The following is a 13,982-nucleotide window of genomic DNA, read 5'->3' as shown; positions in this document are numbered from 1 at the left end:
CCCCCCCTTCGAAATTTCCAAAATCCCGAAGAGGGGAATAAATAAAGTTTGGAGTATTTTAAGTAAATTTCAAATAAAAATTCAAATATCCGAAAGATTACAAGACCAAGAACCAAATTTTGGAAGATGGAAGTTAATTCACATTTTGTATTTTTGATTTAGATAATTTAAATTCGATAAAAAATACTTGATTTATAGGTTTCATGCAATAATATAGTATGCAATTTGGTTGCATTCAAGCTTTCGTGCAATTGATTCCAATTTATTTGATTTTCGCATTATTTTTTATTATCCCCCCCCCCCCCCCTCTCGATGTTCCAACTTGGAGTGACAAAAGAAGGATTTGAAATTTGTTCCGGCCTTAATACATAAGATAATCCTAATACAAAATAGATCGGAACGGGCTCACCGAGGCAGCATAACAGGATAACAGGACTCTTTTGTTGGGCGATCTGGTAGCGCTTAATTAACCTGAAGCGAGTTTAGTAACACCATAACCAAATTTGAATAAAAACAGATACACTTCTTGAGAACTTGTTTTCAAATCTTTCTTTCTTCTTCACATGGTCCGATTTCGTATTTTTCAATTTTTTTAAATAACGCTTCCATAGTCAAAAAAATCTAAAACACTGAGTGATTTGCAGTTTTCACAGATCACAAGCCTCCTCAAGAACTAGAAACCAAATTTTTCAAATATTTCTGTTTTTTTTATCTTCGGAAAATACAGGCTAGACTTGTCAACAAAAAGTTTCTGAACAAAAATCTGCCAGGTGACCGCTAAAAAGTTCGTTTTGCTGTCCATTACGACATTTTTCAAAATATTTCTCTTCACTAGCAGTCCAAATTTTTACGCACAATTTGACCATCGTATTTTTTTTTTACCGGTGAGCATAGTACTTTGAAATAGACAAGGTAGGCCATTCCGCCCTCTTCAACTGTGTTGGTGAAAGGCTACAAAAAATAGTTATGAGAATTGTCCGCAAATGTATGGAATTCATCTAAAAATCTTATTTTTCAAAGAATTGGTAAGCAATAAAATTATGGAAAAATATAAACTTATGCTTTTTAATACCGTCAACTTTATTTGGCTGTTTGAATTAGTAAAAAGTTTTATTTGGTGGGTTTTTTGGCAACTGTTAAACAAAAGTTTTGTTGATTTTTGTAATGTGATAGTCAGTTCTTGTGAAAATTTCCTAAGTAATCTCACAAAACGACTAATAATCATCGGAATATTATGTACACTGCTTATTTCATAAAATCTTGGCTAAGAATGCAGGAATTTGTTGCGTTGATTTTATCATACATTCGGGGACGACGACAAAATTCCTTTTTAAAGTTCCCATTTTATGTACAATACTAGGAAATTTAATGCAAACTTAGCGTTTCATACGACCTCTGAGAATTAATCTTTGATTTCAAGCACTTTTCAGAAGAAACAAACGGTTTTTAACGATTTGATTTCTATTCCATAGAAAACCAGTAATATTTCATAACTATTTTTGTTTGTAGTAGGTATGCCGTGTACCTAAACGGAGCTGCCAAATGAGGTTAAGCGCAATGGCCTACCTGTTATATTTCAAAGTACTATGACCGGTGAGTAGCTTTTATACCTTTTAGAAACGAAGTCAGGCCTGCTTATTACGAAACAGTCAGAAAAATTTAACTTTTTTTTTTATCACGTCCTCTATTAATATTTTTGGATTGAGCTTGAAAAATATTCTCACTTTCCTTAATTTCATGCAATCAATCATCTTCACTTTAATTCAAATATTAGCTCACTATTGGTTCCTTTAAGGGGGGAGGGGGGGGGGGGGGGGGTAGGGTCTAACGGGTAATAAAAAAACACCATTTTCACGACTTTTTTTTAGAGCTATCGTTCAAACAAATGTATTCAAATTTTTGGCATTATACAAAGCATTGTTAAAAGAACATTTAGTATTTTTTTTCGTAGAAAAATATTAAAAAATGAGCCGGTGACGGAGCACTTTCGAGGATGCCTTTTAGAAAACAGGATTTGCGTTGGACACTGTATCTCAGCACAGAATCATCTGAAGTCAAAAAATCAGAGCAAAATATTTTTAATAGATGTTTTTCTGGAACCCAACGTTTTTATTTAACTTAAAAAAAATTTTGTGAAATTTTTGTGGCTGTTTGAAGTAAAAACCACGATTTTTCATGAAAAAATCAGCCATTTTTTATCTGTAAAATCTCCCCAAAGTAAAAAAAATAAAACGTTGGGGTCTGGTATTTTATATGTAGAAGATATGTTCCAAATTCGAAAAGAATCGGATAAGCAGTTTTCAAATGACGATGTCCACGGACTTTTAAAATGTGCTTTCGAGAAAAACGCGTTTGAAGTTTCTGCTCTTGCTTTCTTGCAGTATTAGATGGGAGGATATATAGGCCTATAATTTCTACAGTTTCGCTTCAATTGACTTGAAAATTTGACACAACATTCTTGAAATGTTTTACAATAAGAAAATTAAAAAATTAAAAAATCGATTTTTTGAAAGTGTTAGACACTACGCCCCCCCCTCCCCCTTTAGACTTCTTGAACCATTGTCTTAGTGAACTTTTGTCAGATAGACGATTTCCAGTTGTTTTCGGGTTTCCCACTGGGATTTTTCTAGATCTTTCTCGATCCTGTTTAAAAAATTTTGTCAATGAACTTCAGTTTTGGACGCTATCTCGAGAACAATTTGACAGATTGTCACACAATTTTGTACCAATAAACATTACATAACTAGGTGAGCGCCGATGTGGTCTAGTGGATAGGCTGGCGCGAGTCTGGTTTTGGTATGCCAGGCGTACTGGGTTTGATTCCCGGTATCGGCAAGGAAACTTTTGGGTTCGAATCCCATAAGTTGCCGACAGGTAAGATGTGTTTTCTCATATAAATGACTATATAATAAGAATGTTCAGTCAGTTGCCAGCTGGCCAGGTATATACACGGATGCCGGAATACCTGTAAGTAAACTAGCCCACCTGATTGACTCGTTCTTCCAAAATAAACCAACATCAAACACAATACATTCACTACATAACAGTTCATACGAAGCCATGGGGTCCGGGTATGGTACACGCGTTGCATTGGAGATTTGTCGAACTTAATAATCTAAAGAATGCAAGTGGGCACATACTTAGGCAGAAACTGCGGTGAATCCGTGCACCCATGGTGGATAACCAACATATAAACATTACATAACTAGGTAGCTTCAAAAGTTTCCCACAAAATAAAGTGTTGGATTTTTTTTTCGAATACACTTCATAGTTACCTCCGATTGGCATTGAAATTTTGCAACAAGTTTGTCGAAGACCACAACTTTGTAACTTATTAGGCAAAAAAGTTATTATCTGTTTAACAGAGGTATGTCTTTTGGAATGGATGAACAATAAATTCAATTGACATTGCTGCTGGGTGCCTAGCAAGGTATAAGGCATCTCCCCACTTGTCAGACGAACAGCTGATTTCTTATGTTTACATTTTCTCGGCATATCGTGGTAGGGTATACATAACAACAATATTACTCATGTTCAATAATCAGATAGTAACGAGATAAAATTTTCAATGCAATTGTAGTGATTTTGCTAGTAAAGCTTGATGACGAGAATATACATTCTTTATTTAATAAATTGTTAATTCATAACAAGTTGAAACATGAAGGTATGTTCATGCTTTTAATTAAAAAAGTTTTTAAAAGAAAACATTGTACAACGCTTATCAACAAAAATCAAAATGGCGACCAGTTGATGTTTACATTTTTCAAAACAAAAACAAAACGTTACCCTACCACAATCTGTATCTGGAAATACTCCATTAAATGACAACTTTTCATGCAATGCTTTGAGAGGCACAAGCAGTCAATTGAATTTATTGTTTATCAATGCCAAAAGACAGACAGACCTCTGTAAAACAGCTAATAACTTTTCTGTCTAATAAGATACAAATTAAGGTTTTTAAAAAGTTGTTAATCGGAAAATTTCCTGTAGTGAATTTATAAATAGGCACAAAACCATAAGCTCGGCTCCACAGAAGAAACAAAAATGATGTTGATTTTTCAGTACAAAATTTTCAATTTTCCCATACAAACCTAAAAGTTCAAATTAACTCATGTAAAGGTTACTTACAATTTCGCAAAAAATAATGGATGAGTTTTGAACCAAAACGAAGCTTTTTAGACCCCAGGTTTTGAGAAATTCAAATATGACCCAAATCGACTCTGTCTAATTTTCATCCTACTGGATAATTCATCCTATATAGTGAGAATCGAACTCACTGCAACATATAATCTCGGCTAGCCAGTCCAATATCTTACCCAGTGCCGATGAATTATTTTCATCCTCCATTGTCTTTGATGGGAAAGGGATGAGGTTGGGGTGGGAATGAGAAACTAGAAACTGTTTTCCATTGCCGGTCGGTTCACACACGAAAAGCTCATCTTGACTGGTGGTTTCTGCCATTGGTTGGAAATAAAGAATGTTTCTCCTTCAGTTTCCGAGAAAACGTTTTTATATTTACTGTTGTCTAAAATGCCGAACCCCAAACCGTGCTAGCTATGCGCCTATTTTTGTGTTGGGTAGATTCCCGTTTGCTGGCAATATTTCCGTATAATTATATTGAAAATGCTAGAACTGATAACTTTTATACGACATAGCTGAAGATTTATAATAATCTATGTCTTTTATATTCTTATGGAATAAAACAAAACTTAGGGTTGCCATATTATGGAGATGGTGCATCTATGAGAAAAACTTAATCAAATCTGTTTTGAGATCTTCAATTCTCTCTTAAGATGTTAATTAGATCTCGAAGTTTGAAAGATAAAAATCATACATTTTTTCCTATTCCAACTGTTATTTTAACATACATGATGGGAGCATACAAAAACAAATTCTTATTCCACTATCTTATCATTATGAAACATACATCAAAGCTTAAATTTGTTAAACTTTTAAAGTTCATTTGAGTAAGAAACAAAACCCACCCACCTCCACCTTCAAGGAAGTTCATTATTGGAGTATCGTCTGATTTGTGGGTGTAAATGGTACTTTAACCCTCATCCGCATTAGATTTCATTACCCTAATCAGCACTAGGAGTGTCAATTTGACATCACAAGCTCAAATCGTTATAACTTTTGGCGTGTCAACCGATTTCAACAAAACTTACATCAAAAGAAACCTTGTAATGTCAGTAAAATATGTTTAGAACATTATATACAGCTAAAGTTACAAGATTTCTCGTTATTCAGCATGAAAGAAAAAAAAATCCGAAAAAACATGCCTCACGAAAACTGCTGAAGTTCATATGTTACACGTCCAAAAAAATATTTGCCTTATGCATATGAAAGCTGAAGTTAATGCCTACATTATGAAGACAAGAAATATTTTTTTAATTTTTTTTAATGAAATGGTCACAAAAAGTTCAAAAAAGTGGTCTAAAAAACCTACTTTTCATTCGATTGCTAGTTAATACTGTTTGAGCGATGGTAGAGTTTTACAAAAAATATGACTACTTTATTAAAATTCTAACATTTTGCTGTCTTTAGATTTTTGATGCAACAAAAATTGAAATTACTGGAATTTTTCAAAGTTCACTACTTCGTGCAATTTTTTTACAAATTGAAATTTCATCTGTTTTTGTGGTCCACCGTCAGGTTGTACCCGGATTTTCTGTGCCTTCACTTTTTATGGACCAATCAAAAGTATATTCATTGGAAAGCAAATTTAATCTACATTCTAGTGAGGTGCAACAAATCAAGCTGTGAGATTTCACAAAAATATCATTACTCCGTCTGTCGGCTTCGCTCTGTGACCAAATCACCACCCACCGTACCTAATCGGAGAGCAAATAAACACGGTTTGCTGGACGCGCTGCTTGTAGTTCTAGAAATTCAGGAATGATTATACGTTTATAAATTTCATATTTTTGTGATATCTCACAGCGTAAATTGTTGCACCTCACTAGAATGTAGATTAAATTCCCTTCTCAATGGATATAGTTTTGATTGCTTCAAACGGCGAGAAAGCACTGAAAATCCGCGTACAACCTGACGGAGGATCACAAAAACAGATGAAATTTCAATTAGTGAAAAAATCGCGCAAATTAGCCAACTTTGAAAAATCCCAGTAAATTCATTTTTTGTTGCATCGAAAATCTAAAGAAAGCAAAATGTTAGAATTTTAATAAAGTTTGTAGTCATATTTTTTAAAACACTCTACCACCGCTCAAACAGTATTTACTAGCAATCGAATGAAAAGTAGGTTTTTTAGACCACTTTTTTAACTTTTTGTGACCATTTCATTAAAAAAAAATTTAAAAAAAATATTTCTTGTCTTCATGATGTAGGCATTAACTTCAGCTTTCATATGCATAAGGCAAATATTTTTTTGGACGTGTAACATATGAACTACAGCAGTTTTCGTGAGGCATGTTTTTTCGGATTTTTTTTCATTCATGCTGAATAACGAGAAAACTTGTAACTTTAGCTATATATAATGTTCTAAACATATTTTACTGACGTTACAAGCTTTCTATTGATATAAGTTTTATATGAAGTTCATAATAATTCAAACGACTTAAATAGATTTTACTTTTGTGGTGTCAAAATGACACCCAAAGTCGGAAAAGGGAGTTTTTTTGTCCAGGCTTCCAGGGTTCGTCCATAAAAAAAGTAAAGATGCAATATTGAAGAACTTTTGAATTCATTTAGGGTCCCCGAAGAAATTTTTGTATTTTGTAGCTTCTGAAAAAAGTTACAAGCCTTCAAATTTGCAATGGTGTCAAAATGACACCCTAATGCGGATGAGGGTTAAACAACGGCAGTGATTGAAAATGTCAACAAAAACTTCTATCAAGCTTAAATGTTTGTAGGTTTTTCATTAACAACAGTTAAGCGAATAAAAAATAGCATACTGTTTACTGTTTTAAAAGATTAAAAGCTACAATTTTCAAGTGCCCAGATCTTCAACTCGGCTTTGTCACGGAATTTACCGGAGAAGAAAGTCTGCAACTGGAAGTGCAAATTGTGCTAATTGTCGCACCAAGCTCTCGGTAGCGTGGTGGCCTGTCGCCTGTCTAAGAGTTTCACCAAGCGAATTATAGCATTCGATTATACTGCAAAGATTATCCTGGACTAACACCGACTTTGACGCCGACAGGGTGGGGTTGAATCAAGTAATTGAATTCTATAATTTTCTAAGAGTTAATTTATTAGTTTCTTAAAGTTTTCTTAGTTCATCTTTCTGGAATTTCACTATCAATAGTTTTTTTTTGCATTAAGTAAAAAAACATCTCCTAATAAATAAAGGTCACCCCGTTGGCGTCATCGGGTGTCGTGCAAGGCGACCCGGAGCCCGGAACCATGACTGGTCGAAGTTAACGGGACATACCTAGTTCCACATGCTACAGAGCATCTTTTCCGCTTCCAGGAACCAAGAGTTGGCTCTTCTCAAGTAAGTATGTTTGTGTGTGGGCTAAGTCGAGACCTCTTGGCTGCTAGCCTTCTACATAGTTGGAAACCTGACCCAATGTGACACTTAACTCACCGTACACGCGTATCGATCCTTCCGTTTCCCCCAAGGAGTTTTTCGATATACACCGGTAATTCCCAAAGTCGCTGGACGATAAATTCTTAATGGTCAGCTTCATGTGAGCACTGTGTGGGGGTGTCGTCGTTATTCCGGGAATCAGCCCGAAAACAGCGTCCAGGATCCAGGGAGCAGCGTTTTTTTTTCGTGTTGATCCGGTTGGGTTGGTCAGTTGTTCGGTTAGGCCGCCAGGTTGGAGATGGTTGTAAATGGAAATGCAGACGAAGTAAAAAAGAGAATCAATGTAAAGTGGATTAATACATTAGCCAAATTAAGCGCAGCGATTTGGTGGTCGGAAAAGGTAGGATTTGGCGATTTTGGTTGATGACCGGCATTTGATTTTTGGGTGCTGGGGTGTTCGAGCTATTTTTCTGGGACGGTGGTGCAGTACTGAACGTTTGGAAAAACCCAAACACAACCATTTGTGATGTCATTTTGGATTGATAATTTCAAAAGGAATATATAAACAACTTGAATTTCTTTTAACATTTCATCAAAGAACACAGTTGTGAAGTTTCATGTAGTTTTTTCATAAATTTGCTAAAATTCATCGATTGATTTTTCAAAGGAAAGTCGTTTAATATCTTCGAATACATTCCCCAAATATTTAAGCTTTATTTTATCTTTTCATAACTTTGGGACGTTTTATGAAGTTTGATCTGTATAATCTATGTAATTTTTTTTAAAAAACTTAGTCTTTTGCATGACTTCTCATTATTTTGCGTACAATTGCTTTAAATACTCATTTGTTTTTTTTTTTCGCAAATAAACGTTGATTATCTTTTAACGACTATCCGACGAATTGTTACGAACGTTTATTAGATCTGCCAATTGATTTGGAACTTTAGATTTTAGGTCAGCAAAAGGGAGTGCCTATCCAAGTTAATTACTATTTTTGCGTTAATGTTTACTATGCATCGGGTTGAGATAAACATTCACTCATTGGGCCAGCTTAAAAGGCAGTCAACAGTTAAATTGTTCAAAGTTTAAAATTTTCTCGACCAACTGGTTTTGGCTCGGAAGATTAAAAACGCATCTGAAATCCATTCTGTCTGGTTAATCAAGTGAGTATTTTGTTCAATAATTTAAAAGCTTTCATTACATTTCTCAAATAAAAGAACGAACGTGCATAGCGTTGCTTAGGAAAACGAAATAAAATGCATTATCACAAAAACACATCCTACCAATACACTTATTTGTGCGGAATTTTTTCTTTAAATGCCACAAACGGGAATCGTCCATATGAAGTGCTCAATTTTTTTGGTAAATCCAAGATTATCGAAAAAGAAGCCATCCTATACATGTTGAAGGTTTTTTTAAGCCTGCGCAGCGATTTATAAAATGTGCAAAAAATTGAATTTGCACAACAAATTTTAAACAAAAAAACGTCTTTTTGTAACAGATTTTACCGTAAATTTCTATGCGTCCCCCTTTTTTAAAGATGGGAGAGACCTCTTTTTTTGTTGAAAATAGATAATCATCTTGAAATGTGCACATGTTCACATCTTCATGAATTTCACACAAAAACTTTTAGAGTTATGAGATTTGTTCTGTCCTTTTTCCATAGATGTTTGGATGAAAGCCACTTTGGCTTTTAAATATCAGATTTGCGTTTTGTTTTTTTTTTCTAACAGGTTTTTCAATAAAGCTTTGATAGGAGAAATGAGAGCATAACGAGCACCCGGGGCATAATAAGCAATCCTCTTTTCTACAAAAGTACGTATTTAATTAAATGAAATTTCATGAAAATTTGTTTAGTACTTCCTATAGTATTAATTTTTCACAAGAAAGGAATCTCCTTATAACCTTTACAGAGACAACAAATACAGCTCAAGTGACGAAAATATTATAATTTTTCAGCACCACAAAATAAGCTCTTATGATCTATAAATCATCTTGATCTATAACACTGGGTGACAGCCAAGAAAAAGTCTGGGGTTTCTCAGTTGATTTAGACTAATTTTTGTGTCCTGAGTTAGAATATCACATTGATTTTGCTGTATCAGGTCAACTTTTTGAGATACAGCCATATGGCTATATACGCTTCAATATGCTAGTAATAGGGGTTTTGACCTGATGGAAAAAAACCATGGTCATTTTCGGACTCAGGGCGTCAATATTAGTCTAATTCAGTTGGAAAACCCTGGACTATTTTCAAAAAATCTTTTTTGGTTATTCAGTGTAATGTACGCACTGCAACATGATGTACACATTGTTTCTCAATTTTCATCATCACAAAATTTTTGATTTTTCACTTTTATCAATTTTAAAACACGTTTTTACTTAAATTCCTTGGCTCGGGGCTAACAGAGCACTATTAATCGGGGCACGATGAGCGTTTTCTGCCGTATAATCTAGCAGTGAATTCAACTCGATGTAGTCAACTGAATTATAGAACTACAGTTTGACTAGTTTACATCTGACGATGTGGCCTATCGGTAAGTTGTCGGAGAGGTAATCAAAAGACTAGAGTTCGAGGTGATTTTTTTTTCCATTTACCATTTATGATCGATTTTGTGATTGTTACATTTTTCGGCTAGTAGCATCATCCGCCAAACAAAGCACCAGAAACAAAAAGTTTGAGCGTGTGTGAATTGTTTGTATTCTACAAACAGACCTAGATTATTTTGTTATTGCTTTTTTTTGATGAATCTACGACACACCTTACTTAATCGAGTTGAATTCGCTGCTAGATTCCCCGACAGAAAACGAACATCGTGCCTCGATTCATGGTGCTTATACTGCCCCAGGGGAGTTCTCATTATACTCCTACAGTGATTGGTTTTCAGCTTTTAGCAATTTTTTTTTAAATGCATTTCTAAACGTTTTTATCTAGTTTTTCAAGTTACAGCCAATTAGGAAATAGACTAATTCAGTGTTCGAACACGAAACTATGATGTAATTCACATATTATAGCTGTTTTTCATGGTTATATAAGCGTTTTCCTTAAGGTTTCCATTATGCCCTTATCTCCCCTATTTTCGTTTTTTTAAAGCAGCTCGGAGCAGCTATCAAAAAATTAAAATAGTCAAAAATTAATATATCTCGCTTGAGCTTTCATTACGTCGTATGAAACAAAATGTAAACAAACAGTTTTATTATGAAAAAAAAAAAACAAAAACTGACAGAAACAAGTCGTTACTTCATTTCATTTAGAATATTTGTAGACTGGACAACATATTCCTTATGCAAAATACAAATTTAAAATTGTTCTGATAACTTTTTCAGCAGTTTTCTGTGAATTCTTTAGATATTTCATACGACGTAATGAAAGCTCACGCGAGATATGTACGTCACTTCGGAATATCGCGGCAGTATGCGATATGTTCTTGCTTTTCAAATCGGAAAACGGTGGTTTATGTCTTAAGCTTTCTAAACAGTTATATGGAAACTATTTAAGTAAAAAAGTTTAAAAATCCAATCTTTCTTATGAATGTATGTGAACTTTTCCTTTTTTTTATCACATTGCTTGACTTATTTGAAAAGCTTACTTACTCTTTCCTTTCCAATTATTCTCGCAGTGTTTTTTTTATTCTGAACTTGATGCCGCATGGCGCATTACTACACAATTAGACTGAGTCAATTTGGGGTCATTTTTGAATTTCTCAAACCCTGGGGCCTTAAAAGCTTTATTCTGGTCCAAAACTTATTCTTTGATTTTTTTTTCAGAATTTTTTAATAACATTTACATGAAATAATTTGCAATTTTAGGTTTGTACGGGAAAATTTAATATTTTGTTATGAAAAATCAACACCATTTTTGTTTCTCCTGTGGAACCGAGCCTGATTATGGTTTTTGTGCCAATTTATAAATTAACTTGAGGAAACTTTCCGTTTAACATAATTGTCGAAGACCGTTACTTCGTATCTTATTAGGCAAAAAAGTTATTAGCTGTTTAACAGGGGTATGTCTTTTGGCATTGGAAAACAAAAAATTCAAAAGACATCACTGCTAGGTGCCTAGCGAGGTACTGCCTATCAACTTTCCATGCAATCGTTCGCTAGACACCCAGCATTGATGTCAGTTGAATTTGTTGTGTTTCAGTTCCAAAAGACATGCCGTTAAACAGACAATAACTTTTTCGCCTTATATTATACAAAGTTATGGGTTTCGACAAAGTTGTTCAGCGGAAAATTTCCTTAAGAAAATATATAAAGTGATATAAAAAACATAAGCAGGCTCGATTCCACAGAAGAAACAAACATGGTTTTGATTTTCCAGTACAAAATATTCAATTTTCCCATACCAACCTAAATGCAAATGTAATAGAAACCAATATTCACCACACTTGTTTTCTTCATATAATGAGAAGGCGGCACCATCAGCATTCTCTGGCGGACAAAATGAAAGCACTAATTTGAGAAATACGTCTAACTTGTGAACAGCATGTATTCCGGACTCGACTTGATCAGGGATGCCAGTTATAATAAATGGAATTGTTTATTTCTATTCTTGCACTATGAAAATTTAAGTGAATCAACAAACAAACAAAAGGAGTTTTAGAAAATATTTCCATATAATACTGGAAAGTATTTCCGAACGAAATATGGATCTCAGCAATTACTTTTTATTACCCTCCTTATTTGATGTTAGCATTCGTGCATGACCCGCTCATGGTTCGCGACCAATATCTCTGTGAAAGGAAACAAATATTGTTTCGTAAATTATTATGTAAAGAAACTTTGCCTTAAATATGCACAAAACCAGAAACAATGATGAGTTGTCATAGTAGGACCGGAAAAATGGCCAAGAAACTTCGGAGTTTAGTGAAGTAAAATACTTCGTAAATTTCTTAATGACATAAACATATCTGCAGTCATTTTTGCCCAGTCAAACGCAGTCATATGTTCGATCCAGCACCCCAATAATCCGTAAATAGTAGCTCTTAAACCACACTGTTTTTTTCGTTCAAATTCACATCTGACGAAATCTTGCACAGAAAAAAAAATTGAATTTTCATTATATGATTTTGTTGAATGCACAAGTTTTTCAGCCAGCGATCCATTATGGCTACACTGAAGATTCCATCAATGATGAAATCCGAAAAAAACACCGGCATTTAAATCAGCAGTTTCCTCTTTGATTCACCTGGAATACCTGGAATGGGTTAAGGATCCGCTTCCAAAGTAAAACTTCTGCGTCATCTGTTGACCGAAAACATCGAAGTTGGTTGGCCAGTTACACAAAAATATGAAAAACAGATAAGCGTAGATTTTATCGTGAATGCCGTAATGGGCGATGGAATCGAAAAGTTATTCTTTCTCTCCTTAAGAAATACCCGTAGATCTGTCATGAGTTGGGTAAAATTTTAGCTGCTTCACACTTGCACTAATGAAAAATCATCACCCAAATTCGGCAGCACTTCCATCGCCCATTCAATTTTTTTTCAGTTATTTATGAAGTCATAAAAAATTAGTCATTTATTACGAACTTTCCGCCTTTTCGGTATGCAACGCAGGGGTGCAAGGTGGTTTCGTCAAAAATCAGAACATCGGATATCAGGATTTTTCAGGACACCTTTTGATTCATGGAAATATTAAGCAGCTCTGCTTAGATTGCATAAATAAGGCGCCAAACAGGGGCTGCAAACGCCTTGATTTATGCAATAGCAGTACGCAGTTTTTTGGCTGACCTGTAGTTTAAATCGAAAACCACCATAAAAATATTATTTGAACCGAAAATTCGCATCTGTTAAATGGAGTTAACTATTTTATAACAGATTTATTCGAGTTTCCTATAGTTTAAGTACAAATTCGATTATAAATGAAAAGTTTTGATGAAAATCAGGACAATTCAGGGCATTTTAGAAACCAATTTTCGAAAATCAGGACAATTCGAGAGTTTTTGAAAAATCAGGACGGTCTCTCAAAAATCAGGACAAATCATGATAAATCAGGACACCTGGCACCTCTGATCAAACCTCCGAAAAAAAATCACAGTGTAATATTTCCATTTCTGTCGCCAGATAGGATAGCGCTATTCGTGTCTCCCGTTTTCGCGATATGAGGTGTATATCGATTAAGGTATATCCGCTTAAAGTTCAAATTTACTCATGAAACGTTACTTAAAAATTCTACAAAAAATCAAGAATGTGTCTTGGACCAAATCGAAGCTTTTAAGACCCCAGGGTTTAAGAAACTCAAAAATGACCCCTAATCGACTCAGTCTACTACACCATCTAAAAAACAAATGAAATTTGAGTATGTTTAAATGTTTGAGTTCAAAAATATCGAATGAGTTTAATTTTTGTTTTTTTACTTCTCGTTTGATGTTGGTTTTGTAATAACTGTTCTTGGTAAAAATTAGCCTCAGTTCTTTTAATTTTTGAGCCAATTTATGACTTTTGAACATTCACGTAAGAAGATTTTTGTGTGGCATAGAAAAAAAATGCTT

The 13,982-nt window shown here is 34.3% G+C and overlaps 1 protein-coding gene across 1 annotated transcript in view; it reads right to left on the bottom strand.

The window, feature by feature from the left end:
- The window catches only part of LOC129758395 (lachesin), a 589,306-nt gene that overhangs the window by 28,424 nt on the left and 546,900 nt on the right, over positions 1–13,982 (bottom strand). The window contains exon 9 of the mRNA XM_055755900.1: positions 7,547–7,656. Coding sequence (XP_055611875.1) covers positions 7,547–7,656 — 110 coding nt within the window. The remainder of the gene's footprint in view (positions 1–7,546; positions 7,657–13,982) is intronic.

Source organism: Uranotaenia lowii, chromosome 3, assembly GCF_029784155.1.
Source record: "Uranotaenia lowii strain MFRU-FL chromosome 3, ASM2978415v1, whole genome shotgun sequence".
NCBI classification, from domain to species: domain Eukaryota; kingdom Metazoa; phylum Arthropoda; class Insecta; order Diptera; family Culicidae; genus Uranotaenia; species Uranotaenia lowii.
This window is presented reverse-complemented; position numbering and strand designations above follow the sequence as displayed.